This window comes from Beta vulgaris, chromosome 8, assembly GCF_026745355.1.
Source record: "Beta vulgaris subsp. vulgaris cultivar EL10 chromosome 8, EL10.2, whole genome shotgun sequence".
In the NCBI taxonomy this organism is placed as follows: Eukaryota; Viridiplantae; Streptophyta; class Magnoliopsida; order Caryophyllales; family Amaranthaceae; genus Beta; species Beta vulgaris.
The window spans coordinates 40,336,304-40,358,531 of record NC_079209.1 but is presented as its reverse complement, the minus strand read 5'-3'; the positions used below and the strand labels follow the sequence as shown (position 1 = coordinate 40,358,531).

Genomic DNA, 22,228 nt, shown 5'->3' with positions numbered 1-22,228 from the left:
TCCTATGGTAATGCTAATTTATCCTAAAGTGTCTACTTTTCTTCTTGAATTTTCATTTTCATCTAATACCACCTTGTAGGTGGTAATGAGTGGTAATGAAAATTGCTTCCTCTTGGAAACAAAAATCCAAGTTTAGGGATGAGATTGCTTGTCCATGGAAAATAAATATCTCCTTATGGAGATTTTAAAGGTACTTTCCTAATAACATTACACTTAAAATTTATTCCCATTATCGCAATTCATTAACAACTACCAAACATGCAATGAGTGCATTGAAAAATTAGATCTGTAATGACTGTAAATCATGCTTTTATTTACTCAGATGTATAAACCACCGCGTATAATATCAAGAATCTTTGGAGCCATTGGCTAATATTATGTGAAATCACCACAGTATTATTGACCGCGCAAAAAATGAATGAAAAGGTCGCACACAGATATAAAGTATCGCACCATCGCTTTATGAAGCTGCTATATGCAATCTTATACGTAATAATAATCCCATCAACAAACAATTGTAACGAGTGAGTCAGTCATTAACTCGTTATTTTTGATATGCCGTACTGGAGTGAAGTTGATAGTAATCCAATTAAATATCTTGACAAGATTATCTATCCCACATAAGCTGACATGAGTACTTGGTCATGGTCATGTATGTATGTATTTTTCTATTGGAGTTACTATAATATTAAAGAAAGGAAAAGATGAACATGCTAGTTTATGCCAATTTTAAAAAGAAAATAAATACTGGATCCAATTTTCCCCAAATCAGGGAATGGACTGCATAAGAGTCATCAAGAGGTATTATTTAGACCATTTATTCCTTTCATTTATACATGATCCTTTAATTGATTTCATAAAATCATGTAAGAGCATTCAAATAATGCTCAATATAAGATCAAATATCGCCTAAATTACTGAAAAGTAATAAACAATAACTACATAATGTAAAGGATTTTTCATTTTTCTAATTTACTATTTAACGTGGGATGTAATCACAATAAAACTAACCGTAGTAATGTACAATAGAGTAAATTGGTGGATCATCATCATTTTTTTTGGGTGTTTGCACCCGATTCACCCTTCGAGCTACATTCGGATCGAGGCCAAGTTCGGGGTGGTTTAGTTCCATTCCTCTCCCAAGAGTGTTTAGGGGATTCGAACACGGGTCTGTCCTACCAAAGCCAGTCCTCATCACCACTGGACCAACACTTACTTGATGGTGGATCATCATCATTAATAGTTGAGGATAATCTTTTCGAAAAGTTCCAGAATAAAGAAAATCATACAACAAAAAAAAATTAATGAAATACGTGCAAAAATATAAACCAGAGAAACATGTATTTGTATAGTTATTTTAAATGTAAGCCATATACAAAATAAAGAAATAGAGAGCAATAACGTAGCAAGTAGTAAATGATAAAAAAAAATCCAATAGGATATGGAAGTGGAAATATACATATAAATTGTGTGTAATGTTGGGTTTTTGACCTGGAAAAAGTCCAAAATTTGCCTGATCTACTTAGCCACCACCTCTCCTTTCCCACTCCCCTACTACTCTTAGTTGACCGACTTCACTTCTCTTACCAACTCTTCTCTCCCTCCTTTATATAATTTCCCCATCTTCTTCAACTTCTCTCACAATTACACAATACCAACAATTACAACACAACACAACTTTCTCACTCTTCTCTCCACTTATTCCTCAACCAAAACCAACTTCCTCTACAAGACTACAATACAACAACCTTCTTAACATGGCTCTTGAAGCACTAAACTCATCCACACCACCCTTAAACACAGATGAAAACATGCTCATGACGAAGAAAAAACGATCAAAGCGACCTCGCCTCGACTCATCCCCGCCTTCCGAGGAGGAGTACCTCGCCTTATGCTTAGTCATGCTCGCTCGAGGCGGAAGCGGAAGCGGTTGCGACGTCGAAACACAATCCTTAAAGCCAAACCCACCACCGATCATCACAACATACAAGTGCGGCGTTTGCGATAAAGAGTTTTCCTCTTACCAGGCTCTAGGAGGTCATAAGGCCAGCCACCGTAAACCATCTGTAGTAGTAGACGGATTAACAGCCGCAACTGCAAGCGTAACCGCAACATCATCATCCTCCACCTCTACTGGCGGAGCTAAAACTCACGTCTGCTCAATCTGCCATAAGTCTTTCCCTAGTGGCCAGGCCTTAGGCGGTCACAAGCGGTGCCACTATGAAGGCGGAACTAATCATAATAATAACAATAATAATCATAAGAGTATTTGCGCCGCTGCTAATTCTGCTGCATCTGACGGCGCCGTCGCAACGTCAACTATCACAAATAGTCGGCTGGATTTCGACTTGAATTTGCCGGCGTTACCTGATAGTTTGACCGTTGACTTTGATGGAGTTAAGAAGATTAATCAAACTCCATTTGAACAAGAAGTTGAAAGCCCACATCCATCGAAGAAACCTCGCCCGTTTAGTCTTGATTATTGATTCATTATTATTGGTTGATTGATTTATGTAGTTTATTAGAGTTAAATACATATTCATCTTTTTTTTTTAATTGGGTAGTTTTGTATATATATAGAGTTTGATTCTTGCAATTATTATTATTACTGTTAAAAATTATTGTTGGGTGAGATATTATTATTGTTATTGAATAAAAAATAGAAAAATATTTTGATTAATATTTTTTAGACGATAATTGAGTTTGGATTGTCAGCCTAGTGGTATGCGTATAGTATGTTGTATCTATCCTTCACACCTAAGTCGTGAGTTTGATGCATATCAAGAGACGGGTTTTTGAGGTAAGTGTTAGGATTCGTTTGGTAAGGCGTAAAATATTTTTTTGAAAAATTGTTTGATGCATATCAAGAGAGGGGTTTTTGAGGGTAAGTGTTAGGCTCTATTTGATAAGGCGTTAAACGTTTTCCTCTATTTTTTGTTTTACATTGTTACATTGACAAAGGAGTATAAAATCATTTTTCCTTGGAGTAAACTTAGTCCCCAAATGATTGAAAATCATTTAACCTCCAAAAGGAACGGAAAACTGTTGTCCTTATCTCTCTTATACACTCCTCTCATTGGCTCCTTAGTTTTCCTTTCATTTCATCATTTTTCTTACATGGAACCGAACATTGGAAAAATAATTTTGAAATTGTGTTGTCCACTATAAATTGTTTTCCATAAAAATCATTTCACACTGATAATGTTTTATGCTTTACCAAACGGAGCGTTAAAGTTAAGTATGCCGGAAAGGCTTTCGATATAAGAATTATGATAGCTAGGAAAGGGTTTATTTTGTTGGAGTAAATTATAGGTTAATAATAATAATAATTGATGAATACTAAAATTCAAAGGGTGTATGAAGTATGAAGCTGGAATTGAGTAAGAGAGTAAGGGACGGGGGGTGGCTTGCTTGATGAGTTGCCCATGTGATTTGATAGAGAAATTTGTTGATGTGTGTAATGGCTTTAACTTAACGTGCACATGTTTGGCATGGTTAAAGATAGAGTTAGCAAGTTAAACACTAGCTAATCTTTACTTTCTCATCTTTCAATTTGTTCATTCATTCAACCTGTGTGGTCCAGCTTTTTCCTCTTCCTTCCTATTTTCGTCCATTTCTTAACCAACTATATATGCTTTACCAATTGCCAAGTGCCAACACTTCACCCTCCAAGCAACTCTCTCTTTTTAAAAAAAAAAAAATATTATATTTATTTTCATGTAAGCTAGCCAGGTGGTGGCTTTGTAACGCATTTCCGATTTATTACGTCATTATTATTGCTATATATCAAAGTATAACAGAAGTATACTGGTATCACTTCCTCGTCACATCTTCTTTGCAAATATGAAGACGTTTTTTTTCTATGCAAAAATGAATTTTTTTTACTAAGTTTATAGAAACAAAATTATTTTCATTGTATAAAAAAAGATTTCTCAAGTATTAGGCCATATATGATCAAAATATAATTATGCCAAACACAATTGGGTCTAGTAATAGGAAAATTAGGACCATACATCAAACTTAATTTCATCACTCACGTATTGTGAAATTTTCTTTCTTTGTGTTGCCCATTTTGCACAAGCATTGAGCTCGTAAAAGAGTTGACTTAAGATATCAAAGACTACATTTTAAAATAAATAGCTTATATTGGTGGGAGAAAAAGTGGAAAAATCGGAGGGATGTTGGAAAGAGGATATATATGAGTCATTGATTTTTTATTCAATGGTTGATATTGTTCAAACTCTACCTTTTTACAACTCTAGAAGATCCAAACAAATACGAGTCTCCGGATCCTCTGCCGTAAAGAATAAAGAGTATTTTATTTTTAAATATATTTCTTTATTATATTTATTACAAGATTGTGCGTTTGATGAATTAAGTAATTAATTAGCAATAAGAAATAAAGAGAGTAAAATTAAATCAGCTGAAAGGCAAAGTAGGTGTTCTAGTACAGTACGTCAAAGTGTGGAAACAGTCTCTTAAGAGTTAAGAAGGAGAAACAGTGAGTGAGGTCATAGTTTAAGCCGTGTTTGCTAAGTCAGAATATCCGAACAATATGGCCTTAATTAGTTAGTTAAGTAATGAATCTCTTCAGCTTAAAAGTCCAGTCTGTATGTGTGCAGTGTGCTAAAATGTGAATGTGAATGCGGATGCTGATGTTGATGTGGATAACAATGTGAATGTGAATGTGGATTGTGAATTCTTCTGCTCTCAAGTATACTTTTAGTCATTTAGGAGAAAGGTGGACAACTTAACATTGAAAGCATGCATTTTTGTTGTTGATTAATAAATAATTCATCACCTAATTGACCAACAATTACGCATTTTAAGATTTCCTTACGTGGTAGTGTATGGTTTGTTATTATATTGCATTCTATCAATAATAGTCTTTTTATGAAAGAGAGATATATAAATTAGTGGTGGAGCTAATTATTCCCAATTTCACAATAATTTGAGTTTTTTCTTATATAAAAAATATATATTTACAAAAATGAATGTTTTAGGTGTCTTTTATATTAATCACAAGTTAGAAAAATAATGTAAAATCCCAATTTTTGAGGCAACTTTCCCATATTTATTTAATAGTTTAAGAAAAAAATTGGGCCACATGTCATGCTATAATTGACCATGATAGCCTAATGATAGAATGAAGATACAACCATGAGATTAAATGTTAACCCCAAAAACAAGCAAATTATAGTAATATTAAATAGAAAATTTTGATGGGATCAGATTAATCCTATCTTTGCACGGTCTTCCCAAAACAATTCCACTTTTTAAAAATCTGGAAAATATCCGATCTTTAATTTGGGGTAAAAAGGGACCATTACCTATCACTATAGGAGAAAAGGCCAAGTGCTTATTAATAAGGGCTCCGACGATATGAAAAAATGAGCTCTTAATCCACCTTTCTTTTAATTTAAAAAACCTATAAATTGTTGGTTCTAGTTAGCAAAAAATCGGAGCCCTTTATCACTTAAGGGTTGCAGTTTGGACTAATCAGAGTCAATAATTCAAGGGTTCCGATTCAGTTTAACACCGGAGCCGTTTTGTTTTTTAATTACATCCAAATTTTCTGTAATCACTTCTTTTTCCTCGCTCTTCACTTCACTCTACTACCCTAACTATATATTCACCCCACTTCACTTTGCCGCCGTCATTTCGATATACGAGAGACCACCATCAATCGACAACACGAACTCACCACCACAATACACCATGACCATTCGATAACTAGAACTTTCACCACCATGCACCAAATGGTAAACTTTAAAAAAAATTTAAAAAAATTCGGGTCGAAATGCAATTCTTTAGCGATGATTGTTGATGGCGAAAGGGTTTTCATCCATTATTGTTTGATTGCCTATCCTAATCCTAATTGTCTGATAAAAAAAAGGTCTATACTACCAGCTGGTAAATGGCCATGATTTTCATGGGTAGGCTGGTTGCGGGATTCGTGGGATGAAGGAAGGAAAGAGGGAAAAATGGAGGGAGGAGCGAAATTGGGCTGGTGGTGAGTAAGGAAGGAAATAGGGATAGAGATATGCTGGTGGCAGGGGTGGTGGAGGAAGAGGAAAGGGAGTGTGGGAGCCGGGAGGAGGTGTGGAAGGTTAGGTTCTTGTTTTAAAATTGAATTAATAATTACTTTTCGAAGGGGAAAGAATGGTCAAACAAGTTTTTTAATAGGTCAAACTGGTCACTGGCTAAATAGTTCATTTTAAGCACATACATCTCAAGAATTGGATTATTCCTAAATTTTTAAAAGTTGAGATTATTTTGGGTATATCGCGCAAAGGTGAAATTGTTGTTATTAAGAAATCCTAATAGGTAATAAGTCATTTTGTATATTGAGACCAATATGAAAAATAATATATAACAAACTTAAGAGTATTAAGAAATAAATCAAGCATCAAATTAATATAAGAATTCATGAACTTCTTGTCACACTAGGTGTGATACCATATTATATGACTAATCTAACCAAAAGATTAAACTAAAAGTTGGAGTCTAAAAAGTAGTTTTATACTATATTCATTGGGATTTGCTAAATGTCGTCCTTCTTTTTCCTACTAACGCCTTATATAAATACTTCTTATGTATTTATACTTATATACATTTCCTCGCTTTCTTTCGCTCTCCCACTCTCATAAATCCTCACTCTCTTTCACTCTCCCACTCTCATACTTCCTCCCAATAACTCATCATCCAAGGACTTCTCCGACCACTTCTCCGGCCACTTTTCCGGTCACTCTCTCTCATCACATATTGAAGGAGGTTGAATGACATCATCACGCTGCCACTCCTCCGCCAAATTTTCCGTTTACAATACATGCAACTTTTTCGAAAATTGAAAATGCCGAAAAAGTGGTCAGGCGCCAAAAATAGGCGCCCGAATATGTGGTCAGGCGCCGATTTTAGGCGCCTAACCACAGGTTCAAACGTTTATTTTAGGCGCCTTTTCCTGTGGTTGGACGCCTATTTTAGACGCCTAGGTATTTTTTCGGCATTTTTAAGTCAATTTCTGGTAAACTTTACTCTATTCTGAGATGTTCTAATAAAGCTAAATAAAATCGGTCAAAATAGAGACTGAAACAAAAAATGATTACACTAAACACTAGCGAGACCCCTGTGCTAAATTTTTCGAAGTGCCATCTTTGAGACATTCTACCAGTTTCATTTAAAAAAAAATTAATTACATTAACATTTTCCCATAATATAACGAGATGTTAAAAAAAATTGAAGTCATTTAGGACAATCTCACCCAACACATCTAATAAATATATATATTTAAATAGATTACTTCCATGTAACCACTTAGCTCAGTCCTTTAGTTTATTAATAATTGTTTTCAATAAAACAATTATAGTCCTATATTACAAGAACCCCAGGTTAAGTGAAAAGAAGTGTACTCCTATTAGGGTGTTCATTTCCGGTATTCGAAAATTTTACATCGGAAAAATGTGATCCGAATTCGATCCCAAAAATTAGAATCGGATCGGATATAAGAAAACTAAAAAGTTGAAAATTTCAAAAAAAAAAAGTTCATAAAATAAGTTTTCGATCAGATCGGATCAGATCATCAGATATTTCGGATATTCGGCCTTGAAAACAAATATTTCAGATTGGATATCCAAAAATATCTGTAAAAATTCCGAGAAATTTCCATGTTTCTATATTCTCAGATATACGAAAATGAAAATTTTCGATCCGTATCCGATCTGAAAATTTTTTGGTTAAAAATTGGATCGAATCGACCAGATCACGTATCTGATATCCCTTACTCCTATACATAGTCCTATATATTCTCTTAAAAAAAGGAGTATTCCTTTACCCGTTCCTTTTCTTGCCTTCCCAAATGCTATTATTAAAGTCGGTTTTATAATTGTAAGGAATTTGATTTGATTATTAAAAGAGAATAATATTATGTCAAATGTTATTCGATTCAGTACTAATGTGTATATCTCAAGTACATGTATATAATAAATTTTACTAAAATATCTAAATGAAAGAAATTAAAATTTATTGTTTTGGAAAATAAAAGAGCAAAATATAAAAGGAAGATATTAGGAGCCCTCGTGACTTCTTTTATTTTTATACTAGTCTTATATGCACCCTATGCGTGCGAAGTCATTATCTCTTTTTTTTTACATCAGCAAATTATACAAATAAAATAAACACAAATGATTATCAAAGTTGAATTAATTGTATAATTTCATCTAGTAACAATTTGTAAAAAAATCATGTATAAATTATCTAACTCTAATGATAAGATTTAAAGACGAAGGACTAAACTTTTTATTTATTGTAAAGATGATTAGTAACCGTATTTGCGATTTCTATGTTCAATGGTTGTAGCAGTAGTAAACTAATAGGATATATTTCTTGGTTGAGTTTTATTGTTGTTACGATTTTGATACATGGAGATACATAATTTTAAAAATTAGGAAGTAAGAACTATCATTTAATTTGATTTCGTGGTTTGCTTTTGCTCTTTGCAGTAACATCGTTTTGAATCCATTCAAATTGAATTGGTATTCTCTTCATTATAATTTTTATGAAGAGAGACATCCACAAAAATTTATCTTGGACAATTTGTTTGTGAAAATGTATGTATAACCAAAAACGGACCGCACTTAAAATCGGGTCAAGTTCTAATTGTTCAATCTGACTACGTAGTAATAAGATAGAATCTCACCGGGTATAACATTTTTAAATAAGTTACGAAAGTGACTCCCGAAAGATCGACCACTATTCTAAATATAGTAAGGCGGAGAACTCTTGTTCATTGGAGCGCCGGAGTGCAGAGGTTGTTCCCATCATTGAAGTCAGAGTGTGGGACTGAGCCTTCCGAATGATAAGACTTGGCTGGATTACATTGATGCGATGCAAGATATTTTCGGGGGTTGATTTTTTTTCATGTTTGAGTTTATAATTTTGTGTTTTTGTTTGTGGATAATGGTAGGTAGAAGATCTAGAACCCAGAAAATTTTAGGTGTAGTTTAAATCGAAGTGAGAGTATGATTGTGAAGTAAGAATTAGAGATAATCTATGAAAACTGTGAGTTTGCATAATAATATCTTTAAAAAAAATTGTTGTTGTAGTCATATTCTCCATATAATTAGGGATTTTTATGTAAATAAGAAAATGGAGGAGGATATTGTATATTTTGAGTGACACTTTCACGTTGGTATTTGGTTGTTTTTTCCTTTTGCCTTTTATATGTTTTTCTTTTTTTTTTTCTAAAATTAAGAATTTTTTCCCTTTATTTAGGGATTTCATTGGGTGATTATATGTTTAGCATTACACGTTTGTTTTTTAATTGTGTTTTCTTGTTTTTTTTTCTTTTTTTGTAATATTAAGGAGTCAGTTATGTTGTATATTTTTTTTCTATTTTTGGTATTATTCATAGAATAAAGATTAGATGTAATTTGATTTATGTAGTAAGAGTAAAATAGGAATTTTAATATTTTGGTCTCCCCTATAATTGCCTTATGTAATACAGATGGTCCAATCATAGAAATTCATGTAAGCTTATATATATATATATATATATATATATATTATTAATATATATTATAATATATTAATATATATATATATGAGCAAAAATATAAAATGAGCAAAAAACATAAAATGATTAAAAATTTGTAAAATGAGCAAAAGTTTCTAAAATTGAGCAAAAAAACATAAAATGAACAAAAATTTGTAAAATGAGAATACTCCTGTTTTAGAAAGAACAAGTTATTGTTTTTTTTTTCAAATTTTGTTAACATTGCTGATGTGAAATGAAATTTTTCAACACAATTTTTATATAATTTTTCCATTCTTTTTCTATTGCAACAATTAGCACTTCGAGTAGTTTCATCAATTCGAATCACTCCACTTTTGGGAAAAAATAGCTACTATAGTTCACAACATTGCCTTTACTTTATGTTAATAAAACCATCATTAATTACTCAAATTATCTTATAAAGTTATGTTTACTTTATTAAGGATTTACTTATCCCCTCCTCTAGTTTAACCCCCTATGTTAAACTACCCCTTTTTTCTTATTTTCTTATAAACCATGCCCAAACTCATTGTTGCAGTAGAAAAAGACAGAAATTTTTTTTGTCGTTATAATTTAATTTCTAGATTTGTTATTGTTATGTATAAATTTTATATATTTAATATTCAGTTGAATATTGTAGCTAAATCTATTATTAAATAGTATCGCGATAATTGGTATGACTAACAATAGCTAACATAGTTTTAACATGTAAAATACTCGAACGATACTTTTAGAACACTAGTGGAAAAAACCCTATCTATCACTTACTATCTGATGCGGTTTTCACAAAATCGCATCAGAAAATCAATTAAAAAATAGAAAGGAAAGATGGGAAGAAAATCTGATGTGGTCCTCTTGTGGATCGCATCAGATTAAAAATCTTAATCTGATGCCGTTTTTTGAAAATCTGATCCGGTTTTTAGGACCGCATCAGATTTTCTTTTTTTTTTTAAAAAAAAAACCGAAAACCCACTCACGAGGCCTCACTCAAGTCTCAACCCTTAGCCCATTAATTTCACCATAACCCTTGGCCCACCTCACTCAACTCACTATCCTCTCCCCTCTCCCCTCTCTCGCTCATCACGCTTAACCCTAATCCTCTCCCTCTCTCCTCACTCTTCGGCTCCCCCTCTCTCTCCTCACTCCACGACGCCTCTTCTCCCCTCATCTCTCTCCTCTTCCCTCCTCCCTCTCAAACCATGCACGAGTCTTCATGAAGCCGAATCAAAGAGAAAATGAGGATGAATCGAAGACGAAGACAAAGATGAATCGAGCATGAAGACGAATTTCGAAAGGTTGAATCGAAGACGAAGACGAATTTCGAAAGGTTTTTTTCGTTTTTGTTTCTTAGATCCGAGTTTTGTTATTATTTTTTCTTTTCTTTAGTTTTTTTTGTTAATTTCGTTCTGTAATTTAGTTTATTTTTCGTTAGTTTTTTTTTTTTTGTAATTTTTGTTTATTTTCTGTAATTTATATTTTTAGTTAGATCTAGTTCGTTTATTTTGTAATTTTCGTTCAGTTTATGTAAATTATATTTTTTAGTCAGATTTAGTCTTGCAAAACCGCATCAGATTGTGAGAAACTGATGCGGTTTTGGACCGCATCATATTATCGTTCGTAACTGTTGCGGACCAAAATCGCATCAGTAAGCTCGGTTTTGACCGCATCAGATAGACTTTTTTCCACTAGTGGAAAGTAGAGAGTAATAACTTAGTAGATGCATGACAGAAAGTATAGAGAAAAAAAATATGAGTGTCAGTTATAACTTCAACTTTTAATATAGCACATAAATTAATAAAATTAAATTAAATTAAATATAAAACTAACATCTATTAATAATCAAAGATACTATTTAAGAGAAAAAATATATTCTTCAATCATGACCATATCAAGACTTATCAAATTTCCCTTTTTTATGATCTGTGATCTCAATTAGTCTAAAAACTCGAACCTTGATTTTCAATTAGTTTTAGTAGAATTAAGTTCATTGAGAAAATAATATGATCTGACATACAGATATATGAAAAATAAAAACATAAATAATTATTTAAAAAACAAATATTCTAGGATTAAAATAATTAGTCAATCGCATAATACCACTAGTGAAGAAAACCCAACTGATGCGGTGAAAACCGGGCTTACTGATGTTGTTTTTTTCCACATCAGATGGGCTCGCAGTAGATCCCATTTATTTACTGATCCAGTCCAAAATTGGATCAATAAATGATTTACTAATACAGTTCTGAAGGAAAGCCGCATCAGTTAATCACATTAACTGATGCGTTTTCACCTAAAAATCATATCAGTAAGGTTTAAATTCATGGTAAAAAGATTGCAGGTCTGCACTACACTTAAGTCTAGGTTGTTGTGGACAGTAAAACAAATTTTAACATATAACAATATATATATAAACAATTCAAAATTATACAAAATACATAGAAAATTAGCTACATATATACATAAATTATATAAAAACTAACCATAAGTACGTAGAAACAACATTTCAAATACAGAAAATTATACAAATATATAAAAATAACAAATTAACATATATAATATAGAAATAACATATATACAGAATTAATATATGTACAGAAAATTATAATATATATCCAAAACCAACAGCTATAAAAAACCAAAATAAAGCGAAAATTAAGAGCGAAACGAAAATGGCAACCCAAAAAATCGAAACAAAAATGGCAGCCCAAAAAACCAAAATGAAAACCTAAATCCAAATCAGATCCAAAAACTAAATCCCAAATAAAACGAAAAAATCTGGTAAAAAAACGAAAAAACGAAAAAAAAACCAACAGCTACAAGTAGATCCAAAAACTAAATCCCATTAAAACTCAAATAAATCAATTTCTTGTGTACATATATTCGATTCTTCGTCTCTTCATTTCTTCATTTCGCTCTTCATTTCGTTCCTCGTTTCTTCATTCCCCAATTTCGCTCCTTGTTACTTCGTTCTCATTTTCGCTCTTCGTTTCTTCGTTCTTCATTTTCTTCGTTCTTCGTTTCTTTGTTTGTGGATTTTTGGTTCTCTCTTTGCCTGAGAGGAGAGGTGAGGTGTTGTGTGGGTTTTTGTTTGTGGGATGCATGATAGTAGAGAGGAAAGAGGAAAGAGGAAAGAGGAGGGATCTGACGGCGTGGTGTGAGGAAGGAGTAGAATGGAGAGAGAGAGGGGGAGGAGGGAGATTAGGGTTTGACAACATGTTCATGAGGGAGGAGAAAGAGTTTGGGTCTGGAGGAGAGGAGAGCGTTAGGGTTAGGAGTGAGGAGGGGAGTTAGTGTAGGAGGCTTATAGTTCAGCGTGCTAGGCTATAAGCGTGCTGGCCAAAGGTTGGGAACGCGAGTTTTGAGCGAAAAAATAACAAAAATCTGAGGCGACCCAAAACTATATGTTTGTATTTTTTTATCTTTATATAACTCAATTTTAAAAGTCTGATTTCGAAAAGTATAATTGTTTTGTTACATATAATACACTATTTTTATAGTTAAATTTATGTGTATTTAGAATATATAATAAATAATACGTTATTCTTCATCTAAATAAATATATTTTCAAAAGTTTTAAAATTATATTGTATGTGGAAGTTATTTCGAAAAATATTTCAAACACTCTCGATGGTAAAAAAAATATAATATTGCGAATTATGTAGCAAAAGCTATCTTCAATTTACATAGTTGAATAATTTAGGTTGTTTATTCAAAATCAGAATGCAACCTTCACTTATTAAAAAACCTTATATGTATTTATATCTATGTTAAACACTATTTTTTGTAAATGAATATTAAAAAAATGACATGTCATGTTTATGTGGAACTCTCTATAATACTCTAAGATTGTTTTTGTAAAATCAGACTCTAATTTTTTCATCATATCACTATAGATTATAATTTTTGGTGTAACAACGAAATTTCCTTAATATTTTTTGTTGGAATACCAAGTTGTTTTGATTTAGTTGAGTAAGGCTAGTGTTTGGATTCTCTAGAGTTCTATAAGAATTCTACAATGTAGAGTTTGAGCAATATCAACCATTGAATAAAAATCAATAGCTCATATATTATCTTTCCAAAACCCACCTATTTTTTCTCATCAAAATCGACCCCCTTATTTCCCTCTTTTCACCAATACACACGCTTGATTTTAAAATGTATGGTTCATATACAGCTCTACCTTGTAGAATTTTATTAAAACTATAGAGGATCCGGACTCGTAAGACTGAGGTTTGAAAGATAATATGTTTAATCACAACAATTAGGCACACAAATCGACTTAATTTGACAATTCATACATTCATGATTCAACCATAATAATATTAATAACACATCACAATATCACACAAAGTTGAAAGTTAAATTGTTCAAAAATTATGAGTAAAATCACTCAATCACAAAAAAAATAATCAAATTACATGTTTCCCCTAAAAAAAAGTTAACTAACCGCAATCCGGCGACCGGCAGCGACAATTCAGATCTCCGACGTTTGCCGCGTTTCGAAGCAGCTGCCAAGCAGCGCAGCAGTAAGGCGTCGGCGAGCAGGCGAGTGTCGACGGCATTCCGGCTGTCCGGCAGACCTCTCTTTTGTGGCAAAATTCCGGTGGGTGGGCGGCGGCAGTCCGGCAGATTTTTTTCTTAGGAGTGAGGACTGAGAATTGGGAGGATAGAGAAAGTGAGAAAGTTGCTTGATGCTTTGTCCTTTGGGTCTGTTTTACCTTGGGAATTAAAAATTATTTAATTCTAATAAAGTTAACAGACAAAAGTAATAAATGCTTGGGTAATTGGGTCTGCAGTTTTGCTTTCCTTTTGACTGTCTCTAACTCACGCACGCGACACGCATGCAACAATAAATTAATTTTCTTTTTATAAAATTTTTTTTTTTCCTTTTTTTTACCTTCGGGGGTACTGCAATACCTTCCACGACCCGTCTAAATCCGCCACTGATGTAAGTTGAACCTATAATAAAATGATATAGTCACGTACAGTACACTATAGTTATAACTATTATTATATTTATCTAAAAGAAAGACTAAATGGTGCCTTACCATTCATCTAGTTAAATATATTTTTATGAGTTGTAAAACTATATTGTAAATGAGTCTTATTTTGAAGTATATTTCAAGCACTATCAAATGGTGAAAATTATAACGTTTTGAATCATGTATCAAAAATTATATTCAATTTATATAGTAGAATAATTTAGGTTGTTTATTCAAAACGAAACTCTAAATATTCGTTATCCAAAACTCTTTTTATATATTTAAATATACGTAGGAATCTATCTTTTAAAATATATTTGTAGAATTATGATTATTGTCCTAATTATATTAGCTAACTTCCCCTAAAAAAAAAAAATATTAGCCAACTAGCAAGATAAAAAGATACCTAATAAGATAATTTTGTCTTAAGATATAAAGTTAAAGAATATATATTATCAACCTATGAAGAGAATATTTTTGTACATAATACCTGTATATCTGTCTTCCCTCCTATTTTTCCTTTTTCTTTCATTTTTGTCTCCTCTACATGTAGTGATAAAAAAAAGAACGAAGGATGATATATATATATATATATATATATATATATATATATATATCCCCTAAAACTTGAGCATAATTACTACAATAAAAATAAAGTAAAATTATTTTCTAATAATTTTATTAATGAGTGAACTTTTAAACCAACAGCTACCCTTAAGTCTATACAAATATATTAGAAAGTGTTCTTAAACAAGTGTACATATCACGTACCACTTTTCCGTTAGTTGTTTATTCATGTCATCATTATACTATATTATAAAAAAACTAGAAAATGTTTCGTATAGGATTCAACCATGTGACTTCAAGTTATGATACCAAATTTCTAACCAATAAATTATGCAACATTAGATGATATTTTTTAACATAAAAATGTTAATAACTTGGAGCATTAGACTAAAAATTAATCTATACAAATGTATTAAAAGCGTGCGTGATAATATTTACACGCCACATGTCACCTCTGTTACTCCACTATAATTGTCCAAAAGTCATGTCACCTAACAAAGTAAAATTAGCTTGCAACAAGATTTGAACCTGTGACCTCTTCCTATTATACATGACATAATTACCATCTCAACCAACTTTTAATCATGTTTTAAGTATCCACATTATTATATTTATACCTTTTAAATGTTGAGTTTTCCTTAATATATTTTAATAGGAATGAAAAAAAATGTATATCAAGTTCGGAAAACAATACCAACTCAGGGCAATGCCCGGACCCATATACTAGTTAAATTATTAAAATAAGGTCAATTTTTATCAGCCTAGACTATACAAACAAGTTAATGAGTTAATGACTCATCGTTAATAAAGATCCAAAAATATTGTACAGCATAAACCTTGGACATGAGTGACACTTTTTGCTTCAGGTTTGTGCTTGAGTGTAGTGCAAATACAGAGAGAACTGTACAGATAAGAATGACAAGGCGAACCAGCGTTATTGTGCTAAGGACAGGTGCCAAATCTTTTGGTATTAAATTCCTCAAACTACATAAAGTTTCTGGATTGTTTTTGGGAACTTTTTGGGGTTACTACTAATGATGTGTAAGTATAGCAAAGCTTAAGGCTTTGTGTATACGACACGTGGAAAGAGTAATTAGAATATTGATGTGTTTATATAATTTGATTAGTGGATTAAGAAAGGGAAGATGATATGTATTTTCTAGATTAGGAAAGTAGCTAAGATGTTCTTTGCGTGAAGATGTTCATATATTATGAAAGTATTGAGGTGTTGTTGCTTCTATTTGTAGCTAGCTTAGGCCTTAGAGTGGATTAGGGTTCCACCGTGGCTGGCTACGCTCCGTGGAAAACACCGTATCCTTCTAAGATAAGAATGACTAACCTATAATTTATGACCTAGGTAAGCAATGATGGTAAGAACCTTGGTCAAAAAGTCGCTAAAAAAACAAAAAAAAAGGAAAAAAAAAACAAAAAGAGGAGGATGCAATGGGAACGTAGAGCTAACATCCTGTACGTTCTATGACGGTAGATGAACCAACTAAAGATTGTCTTTTGATCAAGCTAGAAATTACCTTATTTAGTACTCCATCTGTATTTTTTTTTATCATTTCTACTTTGACTTTGCACATTTGCCAATGTATTTATTCTACATTAAGTATCTTTCATTACATATTAGTAAAAATTATAATAATTGAATATTAATAAAGTAATCATTGAGATGAATGAAACAAGACCTCACAAGACTATATTTTTTCTTACATATTGACAAAATCTAAAAGATTCTCTCTAATTGTGAATAGTGTCAAGATTCTAAGTGAGAAAGATAAAAAATACAGAGAGAATATAGGATTATTTATAAAGATAAATTTTTTTTAGTTATTTCATGGGATTGTAGCATTTTGCTATAAACAAACTACAATAAATGTAAAAAAAAACCTCTCTAAAACCCTCTCTGCTGGCGACCTGGCGTACGATAAGGGATTATTCTATCCTACGCCGACAGCCGGTTATGGGGCAGAAAAAGAAGACTTCGGGTCAGGCGAGTAGCTCGATGACTCCGGGGAGCTCTAGCAATGTGGATCAAGCTGAAAAAGAGCAACTTGTTTCTGAAAATGTAGCGGAAACGAATGGAACAGTAATCATGGTACTGTTGCTAAGGAGAACCAGGTTCCAGCTCTGGTGATGGAAAGTGCTGGAAAAGATGATCATGCGGAAGCTGCACAACAGAGATGGAAGAGTTTTACAGCTCAAAACAGGATCTCCGGTAAAGGTATGGGGTTGAAATTTGTAGCTCCTGTTATTATAAATGGTGATAGAGTAGCAAAACCGGACAAAATAGAGATTGAAAAACATAGTGAAAGTTGGATTAATGCTCTTGTGGTGGGGCGAAATCCTACGCTAAACTCTATTTTTCAATATATCAATGCTCAATGGGGCTGTAAGGAAGAGCCTGCCATTTTTAAGCATGATGAAGGGTTTTTCATTGTTAGACTAAAATCCAGGGAGGAACGAGATAAGGTGTTATGTACAGGGCCCCATCTGTTCTATGGTAAGCAAATGATTATCAAACATTGGTGTGCTAACTTCAACTTTCATGATGAAATTTTAATAGTGATTCCTATTTGGGCTAAATTTCCTAATCTTCCTTTAAGTTGCTGGGGGGAGGATTTTTTGAGCAGAATTAGGAGTTTGATGGTGTGCCTCTGCATACGGATGAATTTACAGGTAAAGGGTTGAGGGTATCTTTTGCTCGGGTGTTGATCGAAATAGATGTTACTCAAGATATCCCTAGAGAAGTGGCAGTGGATGACCCTAATGGGCAGGTTTTTAAGCAAAAGGTGATGTTTGATTGGCTGCCACCTTTCTGCAAAAAATGTCAACTGGTGGGGCATAACTGTAATAAGAACATAACCTCAGTTACTAGTAAGATCAACCGAAATTGGGTCCCTAAAAAAAGAACTGAAATAGTGATGAATGAAAAGGTGGTGGTTCAGGAAGTAAGAGTAGATGCGGAAGAAGAAGTGCCTGAAATAGTTGTGGAAGGCAATGAAGGAAGGGGTTCTCAACCTGAGCTGGTAGTGATAACACCAGTAGCTACTCCAGTTGGGAACCAAGGAAAAGAAACTGAGGAAGGAGGGGCATGGAAAATCGTGACAAGGAAGACAAAGAATAAGGGAAAGAGTATTCAAAGTGGAGTCCAATTGCAATTTGGCTCATGTTTACCTGGGGGTGCTAGGGGACCTAACCCCTATCTCTCATAATGATAGTAGCTAGCTGGAATGTAAAGGGTATGAATGACCCCTTCAAAGTTAGAGAAATTAAGCATGTCCTTCAGTCTCAACATGTTACTGTATGTGCTCTATTGAAAACTAGGGTTAGGAGCCATAATAAACTGAAAATCCAAAAGAAGTTTGGTGATAGGTGGTGCTGGATTTGTAATTATGATTCTTCTCCTAGGGTAAGGATTTGGTTATGCTGGGTGAAATCTGATGCAACTGTGGGAGTTGAGTTCATATCTGGACAACTTATGATTGTAAAGGTTAACAATAGCAATGGGGGCTATCTTTTTCACTTTGCTGTAGTGTATGGGTTGCATACAATTCAGGACAAGAGGCCATTATGGGTAGAGTTATTTGTTACCAACACTCAGGCTCCTTGGATAATGATGGGAGATTACAATGCAGTGAGATATGCAAATGATAAGATTCGGGTGCTGATGTGAGCCAGACTGAAACTGTGGATTTTAGTAACTTTATGGATGATACTCAATTGACTGAAACTCCCTCCTCTGGGATGTACTACTCCTGGAATAATAAAAGGATGGGTGATGACAGGACGCAAAGCAGAATTGACAAAGCTATTGTAAACTGTGCTTGGATAGCTACATATTTTGATGTAGTGATCAAGTATCTCCCAGCTGGAGTTTCTGATCATACTCCCTTATTATTTTCTCTTGCTAGACAGCCTCAGGAGGGTGGGAGACTATTTAGATTCCTCAACTTCTTGGCAAATCAAGAGGGGTTTCAGGAGATGGTGCAGCAGGCTTGGGAAGATACTCTCAGTAGTAATAAAATTGAAGGTGGTGAAGAGAGCTATCAAAGGGTTTCATGCACGAAATTTTCTAAAGCTCACTTTAAAGTTGAAGAGCTTAGGAAAAAGCTTGCAAAACTTCAGAACCTCCCTAGTTACAATTTGATTGTAGGGTGCAAAATGCTGATAAAGAAACTCTTGAGCTTTTGAAGAAATGGTCTAATATTGATGAGAGAAAATTAAGACAAAAATCCAGATTTACTTGGGTTGCTATGGGTGACTCTAATTCTAAGTTTTTCTACACTGCAACAAAAGTGAGAAATGCTAAAAATAAAATCTCCCTCTTATACAACATTATGGGAGAGGTATTGATTGAGCCTCAAGATATTCATAATGAAGTTATTTTGTTTTACAAAAAGCTTCTAGGTTGCATGCTGATTCACTGGAGGGTCTTATCTGAATATTGTTAGGAATGACCCAAGATTATCTCAGCAAGCTTGTGAGATGTTAACTCAGCAGGTAACTTTTGCTGAAATTGATGAAGCTTTAGCTAATATTGATGATAATAAAGCTCCTGGTCTTGATGGATTGAATGCAGTTTTCTTTTAAAAAAACTTGGCACATTATCATGGCAGATGTGTATGCTGGTATATTATGGAATTATTTGATAATGCAATCTGTTACAAACCAGTTAATTGCACTCCCATTACACTAGTGCCTAAGATTGCTAATGCCACATATGCAAAAGACTTCAGGCCTATTGCATATTGCACTGTTGTCTATAAGTTGATATATAAGATTCTTACTACTAGACTCCAACAAGTCATTACAGAGGTAGTGGATTAAAGCTGGTTTCATACCTATTGTTGATAATTTTCTCTTAGTTACTGAACTGATTAAAGGGTATACCAAAAGTCATATGTCTCCTAGATGTGTTATTAAAGTTGATATTAAGAAAGCATATGACTCTGTGGAGTGGAGTTTTCTGGAGCATTTGATGAAGGAATTGGGGTTTCCAATGCAATATATTAAATGGATTATGGCCTGTGTTAATTCTGTTTCATACTCCATTATGATAAATGGAGTTCCTATAGTGCCATTCACAACTCAGAAAGGTTTGAGACAGGGTGATCCCTTGTCCTCTTTCCTCTTTGCCATCAGTATGAAATATCTTAATAGAAGCCTTAGGAGTATGAGCAACCAACCTGGCTTCAACTATCATCCCAAATGTAAGAGAATTCAGTTGACTCATCTCATGTTTGCTGATGATTTACCACTAGTAGAAAAAAGCCCATATGATGTTGTCGAAATCGGGCTTAAGGATGCGGTTTTGGTCCGCATCAGATAGACGCGCAACAACTTTGAGAAATAATCCGATGCGGTTTTGAATAGCATCGCATCAAAAGTACGGATATGGTTTAAAAAAAAGACAACAGCAAGCTGCTATAGCAACAACAATACTAAAAAAAACCCAGATTTGAACCAGATTAAACAACAAACCCAGCACGACGATATTGGGCAAGCTGCTATCAACATTAAACATTCAAAACCAGTTGCTATCAACAACACCTAAACATTAAAAAAATAAATTAAAATTCTAAAAAAACCAGATTTACAACATAAATTAAAGAAAAAATATTATACAAACAAAAAATAAACTAGATTATACAAACTAAAAATGAAATTTTGTCGATGTCTTCGATGATGCACACAAAAACCAGATCTGGGATGATGTCTAGTGAAGATGATGTCTTCGAACGATGAATTCGAAATGCACGACGAAAACAACGATGAATTCGACGAGAACGACGACCAGAGGAGGTGTTTGTTGCTGTGCCGTGGTTTGAATTCGACAAGAAGGGAGAGGAGGTGTCTTGCTGCTAACGATTACGGTTGAGTGTTTGAGTGAGGAGGGCGTCGTGGTTTAAGAGAGAGAGGAGGGAGTGCCATGGTTTGAGAGAGGAGAGGAGAGGGGAGGGAGGAGGGAGGAAGGAGGAGGGAGGCGTGGGGGCGTGGAGTGAAGAGAGAGAAATTGAGATGTGGGATTAGGTTTAAGCAAGTGATATATGGGACTTGTACAGTGGATATGGGCTGTTTCATCATTTTATGGACATATTTTCTGATGCGGTCCAAGAACTGCATTAGATTTTTTAAAAACCGCAACGGTTTTTTAATCTAGTGCGGTTTTTCGAGGACCGCATTAGATTTTTTTGCCAACTTTCCCTCTTATCTGGTTGCTTTCGGATGCGGTTTAACAAAAACCGCATTTGTTAATAAGTGACATATAAGATTTTTTCCACTAGTGTACTTATGTTTGTGAGAGCTGATCACACTTCAGTGAAGAGAATGATGGAAGCTTTTCAGAAATTCTCTAAGGCTTCAGGTTTAGAGGCTAACAATGAGAAGAACTGCATTTATTTCTCTAGAATTCTTAATGTGGAAGCTACACAAAGAGCTAGTAGTATTCAAATGTCTATTGGTGCATTTCCTTTCAGGTATCTTGGAGTGCCTCTTCCTACCAAGAAGCTTACCTTCTCTTAGAGTAAACCTTTGATAGACAAAATCACAGCCAGAGCTCAAGGTTGGATGTCTCATTGTTTCTCTTATGCTGGCAAACTGCAGCTTGTCAAAGTTATCCTACAGAGTATGCAAAATTACTGGGCTCAAATCTTCCCACTGCCTAAAAAATTCATAAAGGCCGTTGAGATAATTTGTAGAAGATTCTTATGGACTGGTACAGTTGAATTCTCAAGGAAGGCTCTAGTGGCCTAGTCTTTTATTCAACTACCCAAAACATCAGGGGGGTTAAATATGGTGAGCATGGTTAATTGGAACAAAGCAACTTTGCTGAAGTTGGTATAGGCTATTTGTAACACCCCGTCCTTCTACTACTAAGATATTAAACAATATCAAATCAATATTTAATAAAAAGACGTTAGCGGAAATAACGTTAGGACGATTATGCTACTCTAAACCAATAATTAAAGATAACCTCAATCCAAAGATTCATAGCTCCAAAAAGAAAAGTAATATCCTAGAAAACATTATAGTTCTAAATAAAAGAAATATCCCAAATTATAATAAAATGTGACATTATCCAAAACTATGAGACATGCAAGTCTCCCATTAAAGCTCAAATAAA

General features: G+C 33.6%; 1 protein-coding gene and 1 long non-coding RNA gene across 2 annotated transcripts; one reads left to right on the top strand and one right to left on the bottom strand.

Moving 5' to 3' along the window:
- Positions 1-745: 745 nt before the first annotated feature.
- LOC125492296 (uncharacterized) lies at positions 746-14,331 on the bottom strand. The gene is made up of 2 exons (XR_007268826.1): positions 13,998-14,331; positions 746-1,254 (listed from the first exon to the last, which is right to left on the bottom strand). It is a non-coding gene; the product is annotated as an uncharacterized LOC125492296 (long non-coding RNA).
- LOC104901462 (zinc finger protein ZAT10) lies at positions 1,506-2,680 on the top strand. The gene has a single exon (XM_010689049.4). It carries the CDS (start codon positions 1,758-1,760, stop codon positions 2,484-2,486), a length of 729 nt encoding a protein of 242 aa, XP_010687351.1. The 5' UTR covers positions 1,506-1,757; the 3' UTR covers positions 2,487-2,680.
- Positions 14,332-22,228: the final 7,897 nt, after the last annotated feature.